We start from the raw sequence: 26,680 nt of genomic DNA, 5'->3' as shown, positions 1-26,680 counted from the left end.
ACCTCTCGCGCGATTTCGTCCCAACCCTCGCGTTGCTTGGATAAGTTTCTTCCATTCCACGCCTCCTCTCCCCCCCCTCCCCCCTTCAAGGAGATTTAAAGATGGCAGTTTCGGTCGCTTTGGGCACCGCCAGGCACCTCTGGAGGCCGGCTTTGCTGGCACCTCGCTCGGTGAGAAGCCTGACTGCGGTTCGCGAAGGGAATTGACGTTCATGTTGGGTTTCGTTTCAAGGGAAGCTTGAGGGGGAGGGGAAGGAAAAGAAAAGGTCGGGTACGAAGCTTTCTGATTGGCTGCTGAGTAGGTGATAGGCGGGCCAAAAGGGAGAAGACGATTTTTCAATTGGTTCAGAACCCCGGAATGGTTGATGAGGAAGAGTTTCTATCCTGGCAACGGGTGGGCGGGATTAGGTGCGCCAGGCTTCGTTCCGATTGGGTGATAGAAATAGTGTGGCTGTGGATTGAAGGATGGTTTAAAAAGGGGTGAAGTCAGGGCCGTTTCACCAGAGGATTATCATGGGGCCAAGTGTTGTCGAAGGCTTTCGTGGCCGAAATCACAGGGTTGTTATGAATTTTCCGAGCTGTATGGCCATTAATGCTAATCAAGGTGATTAATTACAACATTCACACTGGCCTCCAACAGACAAGAGTTCTTTCTCCCTCCCTGGACTTTCCACAGATATACAAACCTCTCTTGCTTAGTTGTTGTGTGTCTTTCGGGCTGTGTGGCCATGTTCCAGAAGCATTCTCTCCTGACGTTTCGCCCACATCTATGGCAGGCATCCTCAGAGGTTGTAACTCTCTTGCTTAGTTTTCCAATACAACCTCTGAGGATACCTGCCATTGATGTGGGCGAAACGTTAGGAGAGCATACTTATGGAACATGGCCATACAGCCCGAAAAACACACAACAACCCAAAGAAAGTGCCTGCTTATTTTCTTTTGTTAGATAAAGTTTTACCTAGTTAATATCTCAGACACAAAGATTGCCCTTGATTTCGTTGCAATAAATATTGGAATTCCAGCAGACAAGGGGAATGCCATGGTAATCATGAAAATAGAACCATACAAAGAAAAAATCAGACAACTCCCACAACATACCAAAAACTGAAACAGGTCCCAACCTACAAAATCAGCAGAAAAACCAATACTTTAAGAACTCCTCAATTAATCATAATATACGCCAACAACTATGCAAATCAGAAGCCTTATTTATTTATTTATTTATTTATTACATCACTTCTACCCCACCCTTCTCACCCATCAGGGGACTCAGGGCGGTTTACAATATAAAGCCTTCCCTTCTAGGCTTTATGGACTCCCAAAGATCCATAAGGACTCCACTCCACTCAGACCCATCTTAAGCGCCATTGGATCCCTCACATATGATTTGGCAAAAATTTTGGCCACATAATTACAAACCCATATTGGGCTCACTATGCACTACATTAAGGACTCGGCCCACTTCATAGAAAAAAAATTAGCCTTTTCAAACTCAGCACCAATGACAAACTGATCAGCTTCAACTGGTGCCCTATTCACCAAGGTCCCAATAGCAGACACCATCGCACTCATCAACTGGAATTTCCCAGAAGACATCACAGCCCTGTTTCACCACAAGCTGCTTCCAATGGGACAATGAATTCTATGAATAGAAAGATGGAGTAGCCATGGGGAGCCCTCTTAGCCCGAACATAGAAAATTTCTACATGGAACACTATGAGACTCAAGCCCTGGAAACAGCAACAAAAAAGCCCACTATATGGTTCAGATATGTGGACGACACCTTCATTATTTGGAGCCATGGAGAAGAAGAACTAAAAAAGTTCCTGGATCACATCAACAACATCTACCCAAACATCCAATATACAATAGAAAAAGAAAATGAAGAAAAACTACCATTTCTAGATGTCCTAGTCATCCGCAAACCAAATCAACAATTGGGCCACACAGTTTACAGAAAGCCTAAACACACTGATAGATACTTACGCTAAAACTCCAGCTATCACCCTGGTATAAAAAAGAAGCACAGTAAAAAGCCCTGGCAGACCATGTAAAAATAATCTGCTAACCCCACTTCCTCCAAGGTGAACTGAACCACCTAAACTGGGCTCTACAGGCCAAAGGTTATTCCACAACAGATATCAGAAGAGCTGCAAGACCAATTGACTGATTATTTCCCAATCCCAGTTTAGTGCATCAGTAATCTCAAATAGTTATTTTTTATACTTATAAACAGAGATGACTTCCTGATTCCCCAAATGCCCTTCTCAGATTTAATCTGATTTTTCCTGTCCTTCACAGGTCCAGGCTCTAAAGGACAGTAACCGCAGAAATGTGGCCTCGGTTTGTATAACTCATAATTATTTTTCATATAAGAATTATTCTGGATGGGAGAGAGATTCTAAAAAGATGGATCAAGGAGACAGTCGTGGATTATTGCATATTACCACAACCTGCTGCATATTACCACTGTCCCACATCCCCAGACAGTAAAGGCAAAGGACGAGATAATGCTTTTCTCTATTCCAAGCCACTTGTCAGTTGAATCTTACTTCAAGACTAATGATATGAGAATGTTCTCCAACACTGCTAAGACAGCAGTGGGTCAAGGAGTCTCCTTTTGGAGATGAAAGTATAATAATAATAATAGCAGTGGGCAGATAGATGGACAACTGTATATTGGGGGGATTATTTAGGAGGGGGAAAGGCAATGGGGCATCAGGAAATTCTGAGGGAGGGAGATGCAGCCTACAAAACAGCCTGGTATGGAGTTGTAAGACAAATCTAGGTAGTCCCTGAGTTACAACTTTCCATCTTACATATGATTCCTAGTTACAATGGGGATGAGGCAACAGAAAGTGAGAGAAAATTGAGAGAAACAGCTGAGCAGCTCAAAAGAAACAGCCAAGAAGCTGCCTGTCCACATTTGCTGCCTGAGGCAATTGCCTCATTGTACATAAGGCCTCCCACTTTTCACCAACATAATAACAGCCTTAGATGGCTGTACTGCTTTGTGAAAAGAAGCAACTATATTTTAAAAATAGATATTGCAAATATTGTGACAAATTTTGAGTGATGGTAATAATATAAGACTGATAAAAATACTGTTTGAATAATCTATGCAGGCATTACTTTCCTTAAGGTTGCATCTTCTACATGCTGTCTAAAACATATTTTTTTGTCTTTTTCTCCCCCAATATCTGGTCTTCAGCAACAGACAATTGTAAGTAGTTTTCTCAGTGCTGGCATTGTTAAAGTAAAACTTCTAGCCAATGGTCAGAGCCCTTCTGTCCAGAACCAAATATGTAGAAGTCCCAAATCTGGATGGCAATGGACAAGGGGTAAAGAGTATAAGAAATGTCCCCACTTAGGGTTGCAATGGGGGATAAAATAATTTAAAGACTCTGGGAATTATGCATCCATAATTCCTTTTATATATAGTTTGATATGAACTATATATACATATTTTATTATATTGTGCAGAATGTATGCAGTCTTTGAAGAATCGCATTGGATGTTACATGGTTAGGAGTACACTTTAAAAGTTTTCGTTATAGTTGTGGACAGAGGGTTTACTTCAGCAGTTTTAAAAGTGGTTCTGATTTCCTGCAACCTCTTTAAAAGGAAAAGTGAGCCAGTTTTTTTCTCTTCACTTCCAACCCAATTTTCCATTGAACTGGACAGCCTTCGAGACAACTGTGTTCCCCAGTTAGCATGCAGTGAAAGGGTGTAGTAACCAAAAGGAATGAAATGCCTGGATTTTGTTCTCATCTGCTTATGTCCCTTTGCCTTGCCTTATAGCCACCTCCTGCCAAATATGGGGGACGGCACACCGTTACCATGATCCCCGGAGATGGCATTGGGCCAGAGCTCATGCTTCATGTCAAGGAGGTTTTCAGGTACAAAAACCTACACTTCTCTATATCCAGAGCTTAATACCTATATGTGGTTTGTTGTTTGCCTTCTACTCGTTAGCAACTTATGGCAAGCCATCATGGGGTTTTCTTGGCAAGATTTGTTCCAAAGAGGTTTGGCATTACTTTTCTCTATGGCTGAGACAGTGTAACTTATGGGTTTCCATGGCTGAGCAGGGATTCAAAGCCTGGTCTTCAAAGTTATAATTCTACCCAAACCACTATATTATACTTGGTTTCTAATACTATTAGTCTGCTCTATATCCTGCCTTTCTTCTGGTGACTCAAAGGCTCTTCCCTTGCACATTTTTATCTGCACATCATCCCCACAAAGTAGGCAAGACTGAGAGAGAGCCAGAAGAATGGGCACAAGGCTAACAATGAATCTTTTGACTCAGTGGAGACTCAGAACAGGATCTCCCACTCCCCAGCCTGATCCTATAATTTCTTTTCTGTGCTGCCTTAGAACCAGGCATAAAATACAGACAGCCTAACTCAGAGGACTCATAAATATTCAGCTAGGATCTCATGCCTTTGCCAGAACTTGAATTGGGATTGACAATCACTGACCAGGACTGTCCTTTTCTCCTTTCGCCCAGGCATGCTTGCGTACCTGTGGACTTCGAAGAGGTTCTTGTGAGCTCAGCGGCATCTGAAGAGGATATGAAGAATGCCTTGATGGCCATTAGGCGTAACCGTGTGGCCCTCAAAGGTAAAAAGTTTGACTGTTCATATACTTACTAAACAGAGGATGGGCCACTTCACCTTCAAAGGTAGACTGAAATGATGGAGTGGGGATGGTGTTTGTGTGATGTGGTAACTTGGATTAGGTGGAAAGTAGATCTGGATCTACTGTTACATTCTAGGAGATTTTCAGTAGATCAGCAATGAAATGACTCCCACTCTAAGTAATATTTCTGAAGGAAGACTGTCACAACCACAATGGCAAGGATTGTGAGAACATTGCAGTTAGGTTACTTTAAACAAATTCCTGAGTTCTATATTTCTTTAGTTCTGAATATGTATTTCTGTTCATGTGGAATATATGTATTGGGTTTGGTGTGGAATATGTATTTTGGTTTTCTTTGGTGGATCTTGGGGGCCTTCCACACAGCCATATAACCCAGAATATCAAGGCAGAAAATCCCACAATATCTGCTTTGAACTGGGTTATCTGAGTCCACACTGCCATATATTCCAGTTCAAAACAGATAATTTGGGATTTTATTCAGCTGTGTGGAAGGGGCCTTGTAGTTCTCGTAAAAATTGTAGTGGACCTCTTGAGTCTATAGACTGCTGCTCCTCCATGCTGCTATTGTGGAGCACAGTGATAGAGGGTTTGAAAGTCAAAGCTAAGATATACAGAATGAGCTGGGTAATCCACAGGAGATATGTTCCTGTGAAAACAGGAAACTGGGTGATAGTGAGCTTTATGGAAATGACTTCCAGAAAAGGGATGCTCAGTCTTTATCGGCACTGTTACAAAGCTGCCCCATCTCATCATCTCATGCTTGGGAGACCCAAAAGTGAGACTTCTGATTGACTAGTTCTCTTTTTCTGGTTTTATAGGAAATATTGAGACGAACCATAACCTCCCACCTTCCCACAAGTCTCGGAACAACATCCTGCGGTGAGATGAAAGAGGCCTGTCTTAGAGGCTAGGCCAAGTCTTGGAATTGGCTAAATGAATCTCATTCAATTTGTGACCTTTTATAGAAAGTCCACCATTAGTGTCCATCATTGTGAAGAGCCTCTCTGGGACTATTAAAAACACCGGGTTGGGTTTGTACTATTCTGTTGAATTGAGGATTAGCAGACTACAAGATAGCCCAGCAAATGCAAGCACAAGCCAAGGATTCCCGACCTTAGTTAGGTCTACTAGTCTCACTTCCTTCCTATGTCTGGGAAGTGTATAATGTTAATAATAGGAGTCTTAGTTAGCTGGGCCTCTTGGAAAGATGGGGAAGAAGCTGACGTCTGGGACAGCAGAAATGGGGAAAATGCTTTCTGGAATAATTTTGGTGACCGAGTCTATTCTGTGTGACCTTCTCCTTCCCCTCTGCTTCCACAGTACCAACCTAGATCTCTTTGCTAATGTTATTCATTGCAAGAGCCTTCCAGGAGTGGCAACCAGGCACCAGGATATTGACATCCTCATCATCCGGGAGAACACAGAGGGGGAGTACAGCAACCTGGAGCATGAGGTACTGATTGGTCAAGGGAACCAGCTTTTCATGAGATCAATACCCTTTCCGATCTAGGTGGACTTGTTTGTTTTCCATACTGTCTGTTTGTTTCAGATCCAAAAGTGTTGAGGGTTGGAGAACCTTTTTTAGCCTCAGTAGAATTACAATTTGGCAAGGAATTGGTGAACAGGTGTAGCTAAGGGTATAGGGATAGGACCAACTCAAAGTGACCTACAGTAGCCAGCAGAGTAGTAGTAAGTAAGTAAGTAAAAGTTTATTTGTATACCGCCCTCTCTCCCAAAAGGGACTCAGGGCGGTTTCCAATATAAAATCAGCATAAAACATTGTACAATAAAACACTGAAAACACTATAAAACGCTATAAGAATTAAAACACTGAAAACACTATAAAACGCTATAAGAACAAAAACAAAACATAACAATTGACTAAAACAATCAATCACATAAGCAGAAGGAATATAATCACTCAAATAACATGAATCCGCAAAGAAAGAGGGGAAAAAAAGACCACTGGGATGGAGGAGAGGATGGCCTGGAGGGACCACTAGAACTAAAATGCAATGTGATATTCTAAGATGCTTTGGGGCAGAGGAATAAAGTGCAGTGTTTCAAGTCAGAGAGATGGCCTGTGCAACTACTATAGCTATGGGCTCGGTTATCCAAAGGCGCAGCGGAAGAGCCAGGTTTTAAGCAGCTTTTTAAAGGAAGCCAGGGTGGGTGCTTGCCGGATCTCCTCCGGAAGGGAATTCCAGATCCGGGGAGCTACAATAGAAAAGGCCTGCTCCCTCGTCCCCGCCAACCGAGCCTGGGATGGTGGCGGGAGCGAAAGAAGTGCCCTACCGGATGAACGAAGAGGACGAGTGGGTTCATAGCGGGAGATGCGGTCACAAAGGTAGGCGGGTCCCAAACCGTTTAGGGTTTTATAGGTAAGAACCTGCACCTTGAATTGGGACCGGAAAATAATCGGTAGCCAGTGGAGCTCCTTGAACAGGGGAGTAGATCTCTCCCTGTAGTTTGCTCCAGTTAACAACCTGGCAGCCGCACGTTGGACTAACTGAAGTTTCCGGGCCGTCTTCAGGGGCAACCCCACGTAGAGTGCATTGCAATAATCCAGTCTAGAGGTGACTAAGGCGTGGACCACCGTGGCCAAGTCAGACTTCACGAGGTATGGTCGCAGCTGGCGCACAAGCTTTAATTGTGCAAAGGCCCTCCCGGCCACCGCCGACACCTGAGCCTCAAGTGTCAGTGATGAGTCCAGGAGGACCCCCAAGCTGCGGACCTGCGCCTTCAGGGGGAGTGCGACCCCATCGAGCACAGGTTGCCACCCAATACCCCGATCAGACTTGCGACTGACCTCGAGGACCTCTGTCTTGTCAGGATTGAGCTTCAGCTTGTTCGCCCTCATCCAGGCCATTACAGCGACCAGGCACTGGTTCAGTATCTGAGGAGCTTCCTTGGAATTAGGTGGAAATGAGTAGTAGAGTTGAGTGTCATCTGCGTAGAGATGGCACCCAACTCCAAAACTCCGGATGACCTCGCCCAGCGGTTTCATGTAGATGTTAAAGAGCATGGGGGATAAAATGGAACCTTGCGGGACCCCACAGGTCAAAGGCCAGGGGTCCGAGCAGGTATCACCCAGCTTCACCAACTGGGAACGGCCCTCCAGGAAGGACTGGAGCCACTGGAGCGCAGTACCCCCAAGGCCCATCCCAGCGAGCCGTCCCAGAAGGATACCATGGTCGATGGTATCGAAAGCCGCTGAGATGTCCAGGAGAACCAGAAGGGACACACTCCCCCTGTCTAGCTCTCTGCGGAGGTCATCCACCAAGGCGACCAAAGCCGTCTCAGTACTGTGACCAGGCCTGAAGCCGGACTGTGAATGGTCCAGAAAATCAGTGTCGTCTAAGAATCCCTGGAGCTGAGAAGCAACCACCCTCTCCAGTACCTTGCCCAAGAAAGGGAGATTGGAAATTGGTCTATAGTTGTTAAGAGTAGACGGATCCAGGGATGCCTTTTTTAGAAAAGGCCTAATTACTGCCTGTTTTAGGCTAGATGGAAAAACCCCTTGTTCCAGAGATGAGTTGATAATTTTCTCAAGCCAAATTAACAAATCTCCCCTGGTCAGTTTGATTAACCAGGAGGGGCAAGGATCTAGGGAACAAGTGGTCGCTCTCGTAGCTCCAAGGAACTTGTCCACGTCATCAGGGCGAACAAGCCGAAACGAATCCATCAAGATCGGACAGACAGATGCCTCAGGCACCTCACCTGGCATTGCACTAACCCCAGTGTCTAACTCAGAGCGTATCCGAGCGACTTTATCTGCAAAAAAGTGCGCGAAATCGCTGCACTGGGTTGCTGGGTTGTCAGGGGTCTCCTCCCCCTGGGGAGGATGGAGGAGCTCCTCAACAACCCGAAACAACTCCGTTGGTCTATTGATTGCAGATGCTATGCGGGCAGCCGAGAAAGCCTTTCTGGCTGCCCGCAAGGCCGCAGAATAGGCCCTAATAGCGGCTCTAGCCCGTGTTCGGTCGGATACCCTACGAGTTCTCCGCCAGGAGCACTCTAGACCCCTTCTCGACCGCTTCATCACGGCCAGCTCCCTTGTGAACCAGGGAGCCCTGGTGCGTCGGCGGGTTGAGAGGGGACGTTCAGGGGCAATCGTGTCTATCGCCCTGGCCATCTCGCTGTTGTAGCGATCGACCAAGACATCAACAGGATCGTCAGCCTCAATGACAGGAAGATCCCCAAGAGACCTCAAGAAGCCGTCTGGATCCATTAGTCTCCTGGGGCGGACCATCTTAATGGGTCCACCACCCCTGCAGAGGTTAGTGGTCACGGTAAGTCTTAAAGTGACCAGGTGATGGTCGGACCATGACAATGGAAGAATAGTTTGCTCTTCCACTCCAACCAATCCACTGTCGGCAATAAATACTAGGTCAAGGGTGTGTCCTGCCTGATGGGTGGGTCCAGAGATGACCTGGGACAGTCCCATGGTTGTCATGGCAGCCATGAAGTCCTGAGCTGCACCAGTTAAAGGGGCCTCCGCGTGAATGTTGAAGTCACCCAGCACCACCAGGCGCTGGGAGGCCAGCACCACGCCAGAGACCACTTCTGCAAGCTCAGGGAGGGAGACTGCTGTGTCGCGGGGTGGACGGTACACCAGCAGAATCCCCAAACTGTCCCGGACACCTACCCTCAGGTGGACACACTCAAAACCTGAGGCTTGCGGAACAGCGCACCTGGCCACGGCGATGGATTGCCGAAAGACCACCGCAACCCCTCCTCCCCGCCCCCCGAGCCTGGCCTGCTGATGCACCCCGAAACCAGGAGGACACAACTGAGTGAGGTTAACCCCACCCAGCTCATCCAACCAGGTCTCGGTGATGCAGGCCAGGTCTGCCCTCTCATCCAGGAGTAAATCCTGGATGACGGAGGTCTTACCATTAACAGACCTGGCATTCAACAGCAGGACTTTAAGCCCGAAGGGACTGTCATGAGGACTACCACGCCTTTCCTTCTCCAGGGTCGCAAGTGTTCTATTGCGCTTCTCCCTGGGATTTTGGTGACCGCTTCTCCTCCTCCCCCACAAGACCTCAATCTTTCCCCCCTGGGGACCACCTACCCCCTCAGTAGGGTTAGGCAAGATGAAACTGCCTTTTAACGGGCCTAGTCAGCTCTCTAGAGCAGGAGAGCCATGTTGGGACCTATCGTGCGTAGTGGCTAGAGATGTATCTTGTGAGTGTGAACTAATTGTCTTTTTTAGTTCACTGTCTGAGCTGGATCCTGTGTAATACCTGAAACTGTTATTCCAGGGTTTCAACCGAATTGTCAACATAGCCAATAATCTCAAAGATCTCTTTTCTGATTGAGGATACCACCCAGTGCTTTCTCCTAAGTTAACCATGATATGAACGAGAGTTGTGTCGTTGAAGGCTTTCATGACTTGAATCATTGGGTTACTGTGAGTTTTTTGGGCTGTATGGCCATGTTCCAGTAGCATTTCCTCCTGATGTTTCGCCTGCATCTATGGCAGGCATCCTCAGAGGTTTTTGAGGTCTGTTGGAAATGAGGCAGTGGTGTTTATATATCTGTGGAATTTCCAGGGTGAGAGAAAGAACTCTTGTCTGTTTGAGGTCAGTGTGAATATTGCAATTAGCCAGCTTGATTAGCATTAAATAGCCTTGCAGCTTCAAAGCCTGGCTGTTGCTGCCTGGGAGGATACTTTGTTTGGGAGGTGTTAACTGGCACTTGATTGTTAGCTGTCTGGAATTTTCCTTTTTTTGAGTGGTGTTCTTTATTTGCTGTCTTGATTCTGGTGTTTTTTTAATACTGGTAACTAGATTTTGTTCATTTTCATGGTTTCCTCCTTTCTGTTGAAATTGTCCACATGCTTGTGGATTTCAATGACATGATGGTTGTCAGAGTGGTCCAGCATTTCTGTGTTCTCAAATAATATTCTGTGCCCAGGTTGGTTCATCAAGTGATCTTCTATAGCTGACTTAAGAGCCCAAAAAACACACAGCAACCCAGTGAACAGAGAACCTCTTTTCCTCCTCTTCTCCTTGGTTCAAATAGCCAATGACTTTGCAGATTATTCATCCTCTAGTTCTTGGCTGCCCAGCCTGCGCTAAATCAAAGAAAGCCAAATGGAAGTGACCAGCCTAGTTTCTGGTTTATATGACAAAATGCAGCTGGTTTTTTACTTTAACATGGAATTAAATAGACAGGCGAACTCAGGAGCTGTTTAGTGAATGATGCAGCTCCTGTAAAAAGTTGTTTCTGAGATATGTCAGATGGAGATCCAGGAGGAGAAATACTGGCTTCCTAGGGTTAGCAGTCCTCTGAATCAGAGTTGGCAGCATCCTTGCACAATAGGTCTCCTTTTCTTCCCAGCCCTCATTTCTTCCTTGGCACCACCTTAGCAATGTAGAACCAATCCTGGGATTCTTTCTGTTAATGTGGGATTTGTGTATAGATGGTGTTTAAATGAAATTTGTGTCTTTCCTGTATTGCTTACTGATTGCATCATCCAGAGTGTACTATAGTCTGGAAAGAGTTAATTACTAAGAAGCTGTAATGACCTTGACGTGTGGCTGGAACCAGGGAGTGTCCAGACACAAGTGTTTTGTGCATTACTGATTGCGTTCAGTTCTGAGTTGAGTCGAGTTCTGTCTGCCTAGAGTGAGAGTCAAGTCCTGTGTTCGTCTATTGTCTGCAAGTCCGTTTGTCTTGATTATTATTGAAGTCAGTAAAACTTGCCTAGAGTGAGAGTCAAGTCCTGTGTTCGTCTATTGTCTGCAAGTCCGTTTGTCTTGATTATTACTGAAGTCAGTAAAACTTTGTATATAGTTTTACTAACGTCTCTGATGTCTCTTCGTTCTGTGTTCCACTGATTCCATCCAACTACTGCTGCGCTGCAAATACTCTGACACTTTCTCCCTTCAGAGTGTTTCTGGTGTCGTGGAAAGCCTGAAGATCATCACCAGGGTCAAGTCCCTGCGCATTGCTGAATATGCCTTCAAGTTGGCACATGAAGCAGGGCGGAAGAAGGTGACAGCTGTCCACAAAGCCAACATCATGTGAGTTGTGCGGTGGGCGTTTGTGTGGTGTAGAGGGTCAACCAGGATAGTTGTAGTTTAGGGTAAGAGTTTTTTGGCTCATAGTACCTAGTGTACTACAGTTTTCCCCTGGAGGAAATGATGCCAGTGTTATATATACTCCAGGAATGGCTGCTGTGCCTTGGAGCAGTTTTCCTTTTAGTATAGTGAGGAGAAGCAAGCATGACCTGATATCCAGCCCAACTCCATAGACTATTTTCCTTACCTATGGTTTATATCAATGCTGCTGCCTGTGCTACAGTCAATGCACTTTGGCTGATCTTGGCTCTTTCTCTCCTCTCCTAAAGGAAGCTGGGTGATGGTCTCTTCCTGCAGTGTTGCAAAGACGTGGCAGCAGGGTACCCAAACATCACCTTTGAGAGCATGATTGTTGACAACACTACAATGCAGGTACACGGATGCCACTCTGATTTCGTGTCTGGATGCATTTTCAAATGCACAACTTTTTGAGTCTGCAAAGAAAATCCAAGCCTTGGTTTTCTGCATTCCCTTGGCAGCGAAGCTCAGGGCTTTATACTATTTAAAATATACTTTTATTTTATACTCTTTACATTTCCTAAGTTGCTTTTGCATGTTTTCTTGGATTTTCCTAAAGCGACACTTCCACTTTCTAAATTATTGCCTCTCTCCCCATAGCCTTCCTGTGGATAAAATTATTACTGAGAACTGTCCTTCACAAAACAATGTGAAATTCTGTAGTGATATTGAAGAACTACTGGTTTGTTAGTAGTTTTTGTTCCCAAACTCATCCTGACTACTGTTGATCGCTGTTGACTTTTTCCCACTCACTGCTTTCTCTGAATTCACAGCTGGTGTCCCGTCCACAGCAATTTGATGTCATGGTTATGCCAAACCTCTACGGCAACATTGTCAACAATGTCTGTGCTGGATTGGTTGGGGGCCCGGGTCTGGTGCCAGGGGCTAATTACGGTCGCAACTATGCGGTGTTTGAAACGGTGAGAGTGAAAACAAGATTGAAATGTCAAAGTTTCAGTAAAACTGGGGGCGGGGGAGTGATATGACAGCAGCTGTGGATAGCAATATGTACTTCCTGTTAGGTAATTTCAAAAAAGGAAAAAGCCTTTTAAAATTAAATCAGCAGCAATAGCAATAGTAGTACAGTAGAGTCTCACTTATCCAAGCTAAATGGGCCGGCAGAAGCTTGGATAAGCGAATATCTTGGATAATAAGGAGAGATTAAGGAAAAGCCTATTAAACATCAAATTAGGTTATGATTTTACAAATTAAGCACCAAAGCATCATGTTACACAACAAATTTGACAGAAAAAGTAGTTCAATACACAGTAATGTTATGTTGTAATTACTGTATTTGCAAATTTAGCACCAAAATATCATGATGTATTCAAAACGTTGACTATAAAAATGGCTTGGATAATCCAGAGGCTTGGATAAGCGAGGCTTGGATAAGTGAGACTCTACTGTAGCTTTAACAGATTAGAAGCAACTTGAGCTAGCAGTAGAATGAATGAGCTTCAGCAATTACAGGAACAGAGTCAGGCTTTAAAAGTTGCAAAAGACTTTCTTGTAAGAATTACATTTCTATATAGAAAAATTAGGGCCTATCTCTCTGGAGATATCCTGTCTCTTTCTTCATGCTCATGAGGGAAGAACAAAATAGAGAATTCAGGGGCTTGCCATGCAGTCTGGAAACTGACTAAAAAGAGGCCTGTCCCTGAGAAGTATCATTCTAACAGGAGTGAAATAACAGCAGGAGTGAAATAGAGGCAGACAAAGAGCCCTTCCATACAGCCCTATATCCCAGAATATCAAGACAGAAAGTCTCACAATATCTGCTTTGAGCTGGGTTATCCGAGTTCATACTGCCATATATTTCAGTTCAAAGCAGAAAATGTGGGATCGTTTTCAGCTGTGTGGAAGCGGCCAAAGAGAGCAAATAGGGGAAAGGCTTTCCCTACCTGCCAGCTAACTCAGCTGTCTGTCTAGCTCCTTGATGAGGAGTATAAACTTGGACAGGATATGGTTGAGTTCCAGCACTTCCCAACTGATTTTTTTACAGTGATAGAAACTGAAATGTTTGAGATCCTTATTGATGTCATTAAGAGCAGGACACAGCATTTTGGACCATTTTTTCCCATTTCCCATTTTTTCCCATCCCAATAGTAGGGATGGTTGAGGCCATCGGGAATTTCAACTTAACCAAAATTTGAAACCAGGTGCTGCACTGCAACACTGATGTGGTAGAAGGGATCTTATACCTGTAGGAAAACCCTGTAGTGGTATAGTTGTAGAATCCAGGGCCAGAGATAGTCACTGGTTTTTCAGTTTTTATATTTTATTTAGGGGGAAGGATGGCCATCTTACTTAAATGTACAGTCATCTCTCCACATTTACTAGGGTTAGGGGCACAAGGACCCCTGCAGAAGTGAAAAGAAAACAAGTTTAGAAAGCAACCTCTTGAGAGAGAACTCTCCAGGAATCTCTAGATCCTCCCTCCAGTGCAACTCTATAGTGACCTTCTGCTGAAAGTATGACCATAGAATCATGCTGGAGTATCTACAAATGACTAGAGGAAAGATCTCTCTAGAAATTTCTGTGTCAGCCTCTGTGCTGGAGTACCTAGAGATGCTCAATGAAATCTGTGAACAATCAGATCTGCAAAAGTGAAACCTGCAAATGTGGATGGCCAGCTGTAATATTGGGGGATTAAGGGGGTGGATATTTCCTGCAAAGGCAAGGAGGCATCAGAAAGCGGGGAGGGATAGAGATGCAGGCCACAAAACAGTCTGGTGTGGGGTTGTGAGCCACATATTGTCAACCCTTGCTCACAGAAGGGATTTCTTTTAAAACATATTTCCTGCCCTAGGGAACTTGCAAGGTATGGGTTTGGGCATGAGGAGGGAATAGAGGAAAGGAAGGCAGTAGCTTCAAAAATGCAGGAGGAATTGTGTGGCATAAAGAGAGGTGTTGTAAAAACCAAGATGTCCAGAATTACTTATTAAACTGCTACCTTAAAGGCAGTGGAAAGCCAGGTAGTGGCTGGCTGCTGTGGGATTGGTTCTTGCTGCCACTACTGCCTTATTTCATCCCTCTGTGTGCAGTCAGCCCCTGGAGGAAGAGTGCCCAATGTAACCAATGCAATTTCTAGCTAGGCCTCAGCTCAAATACCTTTTTGGGAGGAAAAAAACCCAAAAAGCTGGAACAGATGATACCAGAAGAACCAGGATCTCTACTAGACCGTGAAAATATAATGATCCCTAGGGTTGTTGTATGTCTTTCGGGCTGTGTGGCCATGTTCCAGAAGTATTCTCTCCTAACGTTTCGCCCACATCTATGGCAGGCATCCTCAGAGGTTGTGCCTCACAACCTCTGAGGATGCCTGCCATAGATGTGAGCGAAATGTCAGGAGAGAATACTTCTGGAACATGGCCACACAAATCGAAAGACATACAACAACCCTATGATCCCGGCCATGAAAGCCTTCGGCAACATAACGATCCCTGTTTCTGGCAGTTGCTCAGAAGTGATCCATTTGTTATAATTTCCGATATTTTTATGTGTCACACCTTTGATTCCCCCCCCCCCCGCTTTTCCCCCCTCCCTTATCTTTCCAGGCCACACGCAATACTGGCAAGAGCATTGCTGGCAAGAACATTGCCAACCCTACTGCTACACTGCTAGCTGGCTGCATGATGCTGGACCATCTCAAGTAAGTGCTCTGGCCCTTTCCCTCCTCTCCTGATCCCCAGAAGCAGCTGTAACACTGCTGCTCAGATCTAGTTAATTCCAGTTCATAATTGAGAGGGATTGAGGGGTAAGGGATTTTCCTATAAGGAGGCATGCCTTCTAATAGTGGCTTTGCTATAAAACATAGGTGTCAGTAGTCTGAGCAGTGGGTCAACATAGCATTTCAAGGATAACATGAGAGTGCAACACATGCTGCCTTGAGCTACTTGCAGGAAGGATGAGATAAAGATGAATTGAATCAATATCCCAATCAGTGGAAATGGAATGGGATGGATAGAGGGGGCATTTAGGTTGGCATTTATCCTTTTGATCTGTTTTCCATTTCAGATTGCACAACTACGCATCTGTTATCCGCAAGGCAGTCCTGGCCTCTATGGATGATCCAGTCGTGAGTTGTCCTTTTTCTCTTCTTGGACCAATTGTGAATCAAGACATTTGGGAACCTGCTAAAAAGGGATTCTCTGAGTCAGAGTCATAATGTGTGGTTTTTTAAAGTTGTGCTAAATATTTCCAGTTGGTTTCATGTTCATCCTGGAATGAATACACAGCAGGCCTTGGCATTCCAAGATATGGGTCCATGTTCAGGTTGGAATAATTACTAAAGAAATTATGATGAATCAAAGATGGCAGAGTGGGAAGTTGTCTGATGTTAACAAGCAGCCTGCAAATGGGCCAGGGAAATCCTGAGACAAGGGGCCGTCTGATCTGCAAGGTTTTTTAAGCGCATGATCACAAGCTGCAGTAGTGGAAATATCTGAAGTCAGTGCTTCTTTGGCATGGGAATTCCTTTAATAGTGGAAACGTCTAAAACAAGTGTGCAAAAATAGCATATGCAGAATTCCTCCATTCCCAATCCACCTGTAGAGTAGTGGTAGGAAACAATGCCAGTTCTGTAGGTAGTGTCATTTCTTTCTGCACCATTGAATGCAGTGTCAAAAAAGAGGTACCCTGATCCCACCACTATCTCCTAGTTAGCTGGTGTGAGTTGACTGAGCATGGGAAAAAGCAGCTTATTTCCTTCACTTTTTTCTCCCTCCACATGTAAGAATTCTGTCCTCAGGACCTACAGAGAAACAGTTTCATACAATAATGCCTTTTATTTCAGGCAGTTGCTTTGGAGGGTTCTGAGCTACAAAAACTGTCATGTGTTTGTGGGGTTGCAGGTCAAGAAGTGTAGGCCTCACTTAGCAACCAAGTGCGTTTCACTTGCGGAAAGCCATACCTTAGCTTTTTTAATTTGGTAAAATCCCTACTGAACCCAGACTACAGTTCTGTATGACAGGGGAAGTGCCATAGTATAGAAACATCCCCATTGTTCTACTGGAGGTTTGACTAATAATGTGATTATTGATCTCCAGTTGGTAGGCGAGGGTCCATTACAGAGGGGCATGACCTGAGCTACTGAAGTGGATTACTCTCCAGCCCTCAGATTGTAGAAATATATAGCAAAATACTCAAGAATTGGCTTCTAAACTGTGTATTTGAACTAAATGGGCTCCAAGTTCTGAAAATGTTTTATCTCAGGGAAGGCTATACAGTACATTTTGTATTCTGATTTAGCTACACTGCAATACTGTGAATGGGGTTTAGAGAATGTACCATAATTCTTTTATTTCATCTCCCCAGACCCATACCCTAGATATTGGCGGCCAGGGAACCACCTCAGAAGCAGTTCAGTCAATTCTGAAACATATCAAGAAGACAGATCTTGGCTTGATGCAGGTAAGATAGACAGGATGGCTACATGCATTAGGCTTTTTTGTGCCTCCTGGTATCATCAAAATGTTTAGATTTTGTTTTCTTATAGACCCACATATTGCATGAGAAGCCTGTTTCATGTTCACTCTGGAATGAGGAGCCTGTTCCAGGGCCTGGTTTTTGTGTGTAATGTGGAACTCTATTTTAATTACCTGAAATGGATTTTGCCCTTGGCCTCCAGCAAAAATCTACAATAGGATCATGCAGAAGGGCGTGGTGATGCCTAAAGAAATGTACCCTCTATACCTCTTGCACAATTCTGTAGTCAACATTTGGTAGAGGTTGACCATGGAAACAAACTGGGGGCCTAGAGAAAGCAATAGGTCCTTGTGCATTATTCTATAGAAGGGGTTCACAAACCAGGGGCTGGATGCAACCCTCCAAGGCCATTGACTCAGCCCCTAGTCTAAACATTAGACTTAGAGTCGCCCTAAATCTGAAATGCCTTGAAGGCACACAACAACAATCCTAATTAACTTGACTATCTCATCAGCCAAAAGTAGGCCCACACTTCCCATTGAAAGACTGGTAAGTTTATGCTGGTTAAAATTGTTCTTCATTTTAAATATTGTATTCTTTCTTTCTTTTTTGCACTACCAAAAGATATATACAGTGTGCATAAGAATGTGTTCATGTTTTTTTCAAACTATAGTCTGACCCTCCAACTGTTTGACTCTGTGGTTAAAACGTTTGAGGATCTCTGTTCTATGTTATTCAAAGCTCTTTGGGTATAACTGAAACTATTCAATAAGCTCACATACTATATTGAATGTTTTATTTTACATATACATAACCAGAAACCTTTTAAGGTGAGGGCATGGTGTGTGCAAGATTGAATCCTCAGAAAGCTGAGGTAGACATTTCTAGCAGAAGTTGAAAATAATATGTTGCTGCTTCTAACATATTGCTTACAGTCTTTAATAAGAACAGTGGTGGGACAAGAAGCAAACTGTTTTCAAAGAAAAAAAGTTAACCCATTATGACAAACCATGTTTATATGTCTCCTGGTAGTTTATGCCATCTTTAGGAATGAAATGTAATGCAGGAAATAGGGAGAGATGGACAGCAAGATTGATGTAAGCTTAGCTCTTCCCTTCTCGAACCTCGAGAAAGTCAGTGGGGCTTCTTGAAGTACCCAGAAGCAGAGACCAGTTAAAAGTCAGGCCCCTTCTACACTGTCATATAAAATCCACATTTCCTGCTTTGAACTGGATTATATGGCAGTGTAGACTCAGGGCCCTTCCACACAGCCTTATATCCAAAAATATCAAGGCAGAAAATCCCACATCTGTTTTGTACTGGGATATCTCATTCCACACTGACATATATTCCAGTTCAAAGCAGATAAGAAAAGGTAAAGGTTTCCCCTGACGTTAAGTTCAGTCATGTCTGACTCTGGGGGTTGGTGCTCATCTCCATTTCTAAGCTGAAGAGTCGGCATTGTCCATAGACACCTCCAAGGTCATGTGGCCGGCATGACTGCATGGAGTGCCGTTACCTATTGATCTACTCATATTGGCATGTTTTCGAACTGCTAGGTTGGCAGAAGCTGGAGCTAACAGTGGGCGCTCACTCCGCTCCCGGGATTTGAACCTGCAACCTTTTGGTCTGCAAGTTCAGCAGCTCAGTGCTTTAACACACTTCGCCACTGGGGCTCCTCAAAGCCGATAATGTGTGGAAGGGGCCTAAGATTATACAGTTCAAGTCAGATCATGTGGATTTTCTGCTTTGATAGCCTGGATTATCTGGCAGAGTAGAAGGGGATTTGCTATCCTTGAGGGTATTTCTCCCCTTTTAAAAAAAGTTTCTGTACATACTGAAATGTAAGTGGGCATAACGGGAAAAATAAGCTTGGTCAAAGTTGTAAGTTAACTCTTTTACCCTCATTTTTTTCCAGTGACAACATGAAGCTGAAGCAATGTTCGCTCCCTACTGCTGAAAATAAAATCTGTTGTCTATAAATGGAGCAGGTCCTTCCACTCCAAAGTGTCCAAGCACAACATTCACCTTCTGTACATAGTGTTTGAGTTGGCGTTTCCTCAGCAAATTAAATAAATACAGTTGTGAGATCTTGTCATATATGTCTCTTTTAGATGGTCTAGTAGGAATGTATAAAGAAATGGATTGTACGTGAATCATACAATAGAGCAGGAGGTGAACTGTTACTTGGGAAAACCTTAACTTTTGGAGTATGCTTGAAATCTGAGTGTTTGTTTCTTGTTTAAAGGCTGGGTATTTCTTTGTAAAGTGGTGTTTTTTTAAAGCTCTAATATTGGTTCAATGCAGTGGTTCTCAACCTGGAGTCCCCAGATGCTTTTGGCCTTCAACTCCCAAAAATCCTAAACATTTGGGGACCCGTTTTGACTGGTTTAGTTGGCTTGTGTGCATTCTGCTCTGAATAAAGTAAAATAGGAGATTACTGCGGTGTTTTAAAGAGAGGGATAAGAATTCTGAGAAAAGTTCCTGCTTTTAACCTACATCACCCAATTATAGAGTGGGAAGATGGAGCTGCAATCATCCGCAGGACCTGTGGAATGTTTGTCGTTTTGCAAGAACACCTGGCAAACTACATCAACAGCAAATGCAAACCAGTTGCTTTTCTGGTTGGGAAGATCCAGCAACTGGAGGCACGAATCTCTACACTTAAGGACAACAAGGAGCTTGAGTTTTACTTGGAAACATCTCAGTAGACCATCTTAGACGTACAACACTTATCAACTGAACCTACAGAGAATAGCTAAGAGAAGGTAACTTCAAATGTGGAGGAGGTTGATGCTTGGAGGAATGTAACACACAGAAGAAGCAGGAGGAGGACCAAGTATTGTTCTGGGAATCTGGAATTACTGAATCACTTTGAAGTTCTCTACCCTGTCAAGAGATGATATGAGGAATTAGAACATGTTAGCAAGGATGAGAGGTTCTTGGATACAACTGAGTGGGCTTTCCTTGATGAATGCATGCTGGATGTCTCTGAGGAGGAGGAGCAGTTCACAAACAGAATCTGGAGTTACAGAATCGAGTGGAAGCTCTTTCCCCATTCATAAATGATGCAGGACAAGAACACTCTGGGGAGGATGAGCAGTTCTTGGACACAGCTGAGTGGATTGATGAATTCAAGAATGATATCTCTGAGGAAGCGGATAGTTCAGAGCTGCAGAATTCAGTCGAAAATGAAGAGGAGCAGGAATAAACAAGGTCAATTCTCATGAGATCTGCATCTTACCAGAGTCAACACAGGAAAGGGACCCTGTCACTCCCCAGAGAAAACATAGTAGGATAGTAGGAGACTCTCTCCTAAGAGGAATAGAAGCGCTGATTTGCAAACATGACAGGATGCCTCAAGAATTATGCTATTTTCCTGGGGCAAAAATCCACTATGTAACTGACTCGCTGATGAGACTCCTCATCAGACTGACCCTTTGGGATGTTGGTTCATTTGGGAACCAAAGATGCTGCAAGGCATAGTCTACAAAATATCAGAAGCGATTTTGAAGCTCCTTGGAGAAAACTAAAGGGTCGTAATATCCCGGTTGTCTTTTCATCTCCCAGTTGCATGATGCGGCCCAGGAAGAATGAGAAAAATAGAGGTGAACAACTGGCTCTGTAAATGCTGTCATCAAGAATGATTTGACTTCTTGGACCATGGCCTGCTTTTCCACGAAGATGGGCTCCTGGCACAGGATGGATTGCATCACATAGAAGTTGGAAGGAATGTTTTCTCTAAGAGATTTGCAAACTTGATGGCCCACATGATCTCTTCCAACTCTTATTATTCTATGAGAGTTTTTTTTCCGTGTCAGGAGCGACTTGAGAAACTGCAAGTTGCTTCTGGAGTGAGAGATTTGGCCGTCTGCAAGGACGTTTCCCAGGGGACGCCCAGATGTTTTGATGTTTTTACCATCCTGATGGGAGGCTCCTCTCATGTCCCCGCATGGAGCTGTAGCTGATAGAGGGAGCTCATCCATGCTCTCCCCGGGTTAGATTTGAGCCTGGCAGCCTTCAGGTCAGCAACCCAACCTTCAAGTCACAAGGCTTTAACCCACTACGCCACTGGGGGGCTCCTTCTATGAGAGTTGGAAGTTGGAAGAGACCTTATTGGCCATGCAGGAAAAGCAGAATCAAAGCACCCCTGACAGACGGCCATCCAGCCTCTGCTTAAAAGCCTCCAAAGAGGAGCCCCCACCACACTCCAAGACAGAATGTTCCACTGTTGAACAGCTCTTACGGTCAGAAAGTTCTTCCTAATGTTCAGGTGAAATTTCCTTTCCTGTAATTTGAACCCATTGCTACGAGTCCTAGCTTCCTTTCCTAAGCTAATATTTTTGAGAAACTCACAGATGTAAGTAAAGACTGCATGTGGGTTTAGTGGCCAGGATTACCTGGTTTGGAAAGAGTTGGTTTCAGGCAAAATCTAGGTGTCCAAAGAATAGGATGGTACCAAAAATATTTATTTTGCCATTTAGCTGTATGTTCTTAATTTTTAGATGATAATAGTTTTTTTTTTAAATCACCCTTTCAGATTAAACCAGGATTCCTCAAACCTTTTAAGCAGAGTGCTGGTCCACAATCCTTCAGACTGTTGGGCCGAATTATCATTTGGAAAAAAATATGAACAAATTCCTATGCACATGTCTTATTTGTAGTGCAAAAAAAACCCAACAACAACAATGAAAGAACAATACAATATTTAAAATTAAAAACAATTTTAACCAACATAAACCTATCAGGATTTCAATCGGAAGTGTGGGCCTGCTTCTGGCCAATGAGATAGTCAAGCTGATTAGGATTGTTGTTGTTGTGTGCCTTCAAGTCGTTTCAGACTTTGCGTGAGCCTAAGTCTAAAACTGAGGGCAAGGGCCAGATAAATGACTTTGAAGGGCCCTCAGGTCTTAGTTTGGGGACCCCTGAATTAAACTATAGCCTCAGATCCTGCATCAAGGAGCTATGTTTCCAGATGATTAAATAGGATAAGAAGAATATTTTGATGTAACATTTATGTTTGTGCTAGTGACCAGAAGCTGCATGCCCTTCAAAGTATACAGCCAATCTTAATAGGCAAGGAGAAAAAGCAGTTTTGTGCCTGAAGACGCACTGTGATCCTCATGGGAGTCTTGCTTATCCATCAGCAGACACCTTGTAACCCTTGACTGGTTCCTTCAAATGAGAAGCTGATACTGCCAGGCTCCTGAATTACATTAATTTTTGGGACTTTCAGTTTTCCACAGCTCTTATCTTGTTCTATGACAAATGTGTGGGAAGGAGCAGAACACCTAAATTGCAAAAATTCTTCATAAGGGTATAATCCTCATAGCCCTCTTCCCTTGTAAAAATTAAGGAGCAGCTGTGGATCAGTTTTCCTCATTCGTTACCATGATTGATTATATCATGCTCTAAGAGAGGAGGAGACAGAGGCTATCGCAAATCTTTTAATGAAAAGTCTTAAATTCAGTCCCTGTAACAGCACAGGGGGGATTCAGAACAACCACACACACACATACATACTCCCCCAACACTAGCACACATGGACCACATCCGCAGCAAACACCATGGCTTATTTTTCCCCTCAAGAGACTGAAGTGCAAGGAAATGTCTCACTTTTCTAACGCCAAGTTGTCCTGAACCCAACTTTGGCTTAAAGGAGGTCCCCTAGGGTAATGCTACACCCTACAGCAAGCTAAGACTTCAGCATGCAAGAAGGGGAGAAGGCAACAGTTAGGTGCCAGTACTGTTGACAGAGGTGGGTTGAATGTACTTTTTAATTAAATAAATGGCTCAACCTACTGTAGTTTAGATGCTATCTTGGGGATCAATCAAGTGAGCAATGTTGTGGGGTAGGGTGTGTTAAAATTGGCTCCAGGGATCTTTTTACAATGATCCCATGCCTTTTCTTTAGCTTATTCTGATCATAACCTTGGGGGGAGGAGGCTACAACATAGTGCAGGAGTGGGCAACTATAGGAGGGTAAAGGGTTGCATTAGGAGACTTCAAGGGGAATACTCCCAATGGCCTCTGGGGCTGTGGAGGAGCAGTTTCCTAGTGCTCTAAGCCCTGGATAGATTTCTTCCTGGTTAAAAAAGGCATTTTCTGGACCTAAAATGGCTCAAGGAATCTAAACCTTGGTAAAAAAATATCAGCTAAACACCCCAGAGGGTATCTGGGGGGAGGGCGGTCATACCTTCAGTGGCCTGAGAGTCACAATAATGACTTTGGGGACTCCACTTTGCCTAACCCACTGTGGCTTTCTTATCCTGCTACCGGACATGATGTCCCCCAAAACCTAGCAAACTATGGCCAGCATGTATTCTAACAAACAAGACTAGAAACCACTGCTACTGGGCAGGGCCGTAGCCAGAAAAAAAATTTGGAGGGGGGGGGTGTTGAACCCCTGGCACCCCCCCCCCCCCCACTACAAACCTGTCAATATCTGCTTGAGATAATGCCTGGAGGGACTCTTAATGTTTTGCGTCTCATAGATTTAGCATGGGGATTTGGTTAACCAGTTAAAATTCATGAATAAACCAGGTTTTTTTTATAACCTGAAAAAATTCGGGAGGGGGGGGGGAGGTTTGAACCCCTAACTCCCCCCCCCCTCGCTACAGGCCTGCTACTGGGAGGGTCTTCTTTTAGCTCCAGTCTCTTCAGTCCTTCATCACATGCAGCAAACTGGCTTTTTCTCAAAAGGCACGAAGTAGCTGTTTTCTCATGAGAAAGTCATCACAGGTAATAAACATGTTAAATAGAAATGCAGTAACCGCTTCAGATGGTAACAATGTTAGCGGGTGACGGGACACACACAGGAGATGTACTGGAAGGTAGTCACCCAAACTCAAATATACACAGCTAATTTTCTTCGGAATATCAAATTATGAGCAGATATTTGGAACTGAGTTCCTGGGAAGTGTTAGAGACGACAGCATAATACATACAAGCAGTGGGGAAAAGGACTTGCAAATATGGAAGCGCCCTAATGAATTCATCACAATTAGAAATGCTCCTCAGTCAGTGCCTGTATAGACAGCTATATGAGATGCTAGAAGGTAGACAACCCTCTAGAAACAACTCCTTACCTTCCCCTTTGCCACTTATTTAACTTACTACTACTTTCTTTTTGGGGCTACCTACCTTCTCCTGTTTTCCCAAGTAGCCCTATCATTGACCAACCAGACCAAGGCTACATCAGATTCATCTGTTTACGCAAGAAAGGCCACATTTCCTCGGTTTGGACCGTTGGACAAAGAAGGGGCATACATCACGTCCACTCTAGGTTTAAATGGCGAGGTGATTCCATCACTTCCATCTTACCACGCAAACATCCAGGTACCTCTTCCAGATCACCCACATGCATGTTTCCTGTACCACACTCACACACGATGAGAACTTTTCCTCTTGCACTGCTTCACATCCACTCTGGTGTTCATGAGGGTTGGGGGAAGTAAACTGCAAGGACTCCCATGACAAATGAAACAAAACAAAAGAATCAAACAACATCAGTCAAGGGCAGTCCAAAAAGAAAAAGATGGCTATTGATCACTCCAAGAAGGCAACATCTCCAGAGAAAAGGAGACAAGACAAGAGATGATGGGTGCTTTGGAACTGGCGGCAAAATGATCACCTGGCTTCTGGGGATCTAGTCCACCATGTAAACTGTTGGCTGGAGCAGCCGTCTCGAATCACAGAGTGGGGAGAAGGAGAAGCCCTGGAGAAAACACAAACCTCCTACTTCGCCTCTCTGAGGGGACAAGGATCCCTCTACCAGGGAAATCCTCATGAGCAGGGGTTTCCTTTCTATGAGCAACCAGTCCTTTCAGGATTAGGAGTTGAGCCAAGGGTGCTCCAGACATTGGGCGGCTGTGCTGCGCTCTTCTGGGAGGAATTCCATCATGGGCAAGAGGAAGTCTGTGAACTGGGCCGCTTGCTCAAGAGGCCACTCGTATTTCTCCACCAGGACTTCATACAGGCCCCAGTGTTTCAGGTTCTTAATGTGCCGCAGTTCCCCTGGTGAAGAAAGAGCAACGGTCAGAGTTGTGCCCATTTCACACTGAGAGAGAATCTGGCAATGTACACACACTGAGAAATGTTGTATAAGTTATATATCTTACTCAAGAAATCGTTGGTAGAAACAAAAGTGCTCAAGTTATGCAAGGTGCTAAAGGGAATCTTTTCAAGACACTACCCCATTATGTGTTCAAATGTCTATCTACAGCAAGAAGAAATGTTGTCATTTAAAAATAAAAAATCTGAAAGACATTAAAACCTCTGTTTGACATTATGTTCTTTCTCTACTAGGGGTGTGCAATTTTGGTGGCCCTTTCGATTTGTTTTTCGGGAGGCCCCCAAATTCTGCCAGGGAGAAATCAGTTTTTTAGTTTGGCAGCCAAAAGATTCGGGAAGATCTGGCCCATCGGTGGCAATGGGGAACTTACGAGGCTCTCATTTCCATCATTTTTAGGGCATCAGTCTTAAGAAACCACTGTTTCTGGCATCCTTTCCTTTAATCTCCTTCAGCTAGCCCTAGGTTAAAGCATCAGGTTTAAGAAACCACTGTTTCTGGCATCCTTTCCTTTAATCTCTTTCATCTAGCCCTGGGTTAAAGCATCAAGCTTAAGAAACCACTGTTTCTGGCATCCTTTTCTTTAATCTCCTTCAGCTAGCCCTGGGTTAAAGCATCAGGCTTAAGAAACCACTGTTTGTAGCATCCTTAAAAGGAAAGGATGCCACAAACAGTGGTTTCTTAAGCCTGATGCTTAGTCCTGGGTCTCTGCACAGCCCTATTCTCTATGTTCTTATGGTCACAGCCTATTCCAGGTCAGCCTCAAAATACTGTACAAATGTGAAGAAGCCCTTTGGCCTTCCCCATCTAGGGCAACTCCTCCTCCAATTGGTTCCCCTCACTACATTCTTTCATACAAGCCTAGATGAACAAGGATTGTACACAAGATTAAATTCTGATGTTAATTTAAACAAAAAATATGGGTTACACACCATATTTTAAACACTACCATGGTGGTTATGGTTCTTGTGCATGAAAGCATGCTAGAACCCCATTTCCAATAAATAGGGTGGTCATCTTAGCCTTTACCATAAATCAGGAGAAGCAGAGCCTCCACATTTTCTGACTGGATCCCACCCAATCCCTGATTTTATTCATTTCATCTATGTGCCCCACTTTTCACAACTCCTCTCAGATAATTATTAGGTTGAACTATCTGCCCATCCAACTACAGGTTTTTCTGCCACTACTATTTTGCACTTTACTGAGAAACTACCTCTCCCATTTTGATATATTTTGCACTTTGGCCCAGATCCTTGTTTTACTCTCCTGCTTTTAATATTTTATGCTATATGTTGATTACTATGATGGTTTTATTGATATTGATGTTTTACTGTTGGAAAAATTGTTTTATCATTTTATTGTTGTATGTTTTCGGGCTTGGTCCCCATGTAAGCCGCTCCGAGTCC

At 44.1% G+C, this 26,680-nt stretch overlaps 2 protein-coding genes across 4 annotated transcripts in view; one reads left to right on the top strand and one right to left on the bottom strand.

Annotated features, from left to right (window-relative positions):
• Nucleotides 1-12: 12 nt before the first annotated feature.
• Nucleotides 13-19,298, top strand: idh3g (isocitrate dehydrogenase (NAD(+)) 3 non-catalytic subunit gamma). The gene is made up of 14 exons (XM_003216890.4): nt 13-170; nt 2,301-2,342; nt 3,211-3,222; nt 3,801-3,898; nt 4,513-4,625; nt 5,483-5,543; nt 5,985-6,117; nt 11,565-11,698; nt 12,025-12,127; nt 12,547-12,693; nt 15,331-15,425; nt 15,791-15,851; nt 17,090-17,185; nt 19,119-19,298. The coding sequence occupies exons 1-14, from the start codon at nt 102-104 to the stop codon at nt 19,119-19,121; spliced, it is 1,167 nt and encodes a 388-aa protein (XP_003216938.3). The 5' UTR covers nt 13-101; the 3' UTR covers nt 19,122-19,298.
• Nucleotides 19,299-24,712: 5,414 nt separating this feature from the next.
• Nucleotides 24,713-26,680, bottom strand: part of srpk3 (SRSF protein kinase 3) — a 47,797-nt gene continuing 45,829 nt past the window's right edge. For all 3 annotated transcript variants that reach the window (XM_062971263.1, XM_008103866.3, XM_008103867.3), the window contains one exon: nt 24,713-25,216. In XM_062971263.1, coding sequence (XP_062827333.1) covers nt 25,032-25,216 — 185 coding nt within the window. In that variant the 3' untranslated portion in view covers nt 24,713-25,031. The remainder of the gene's footprint in view (nt 25,217-26,680) is intronic.

Source organism: Anolis carolinensis, chromosome 2 (assembly GCF_035594765.1).
Source record: "Anolis carolinensis isolate JA03-04 chromosome 2, rAnoCar3.1.pri, whole genome shotgun sequence".
In the NCBI taxonomy this organism is placed as follows: Eukaryota; Metazoa; Chordata; class Lepidosauria; order Squamata; family Dactyloidae; genus Anolis; species Anolis carolinensis.
The sequence above is the reverse complement of the archived record's forward strand: the minus strand, read 5'-3'. Positions and strand labels throughout refer to the sequence as shown.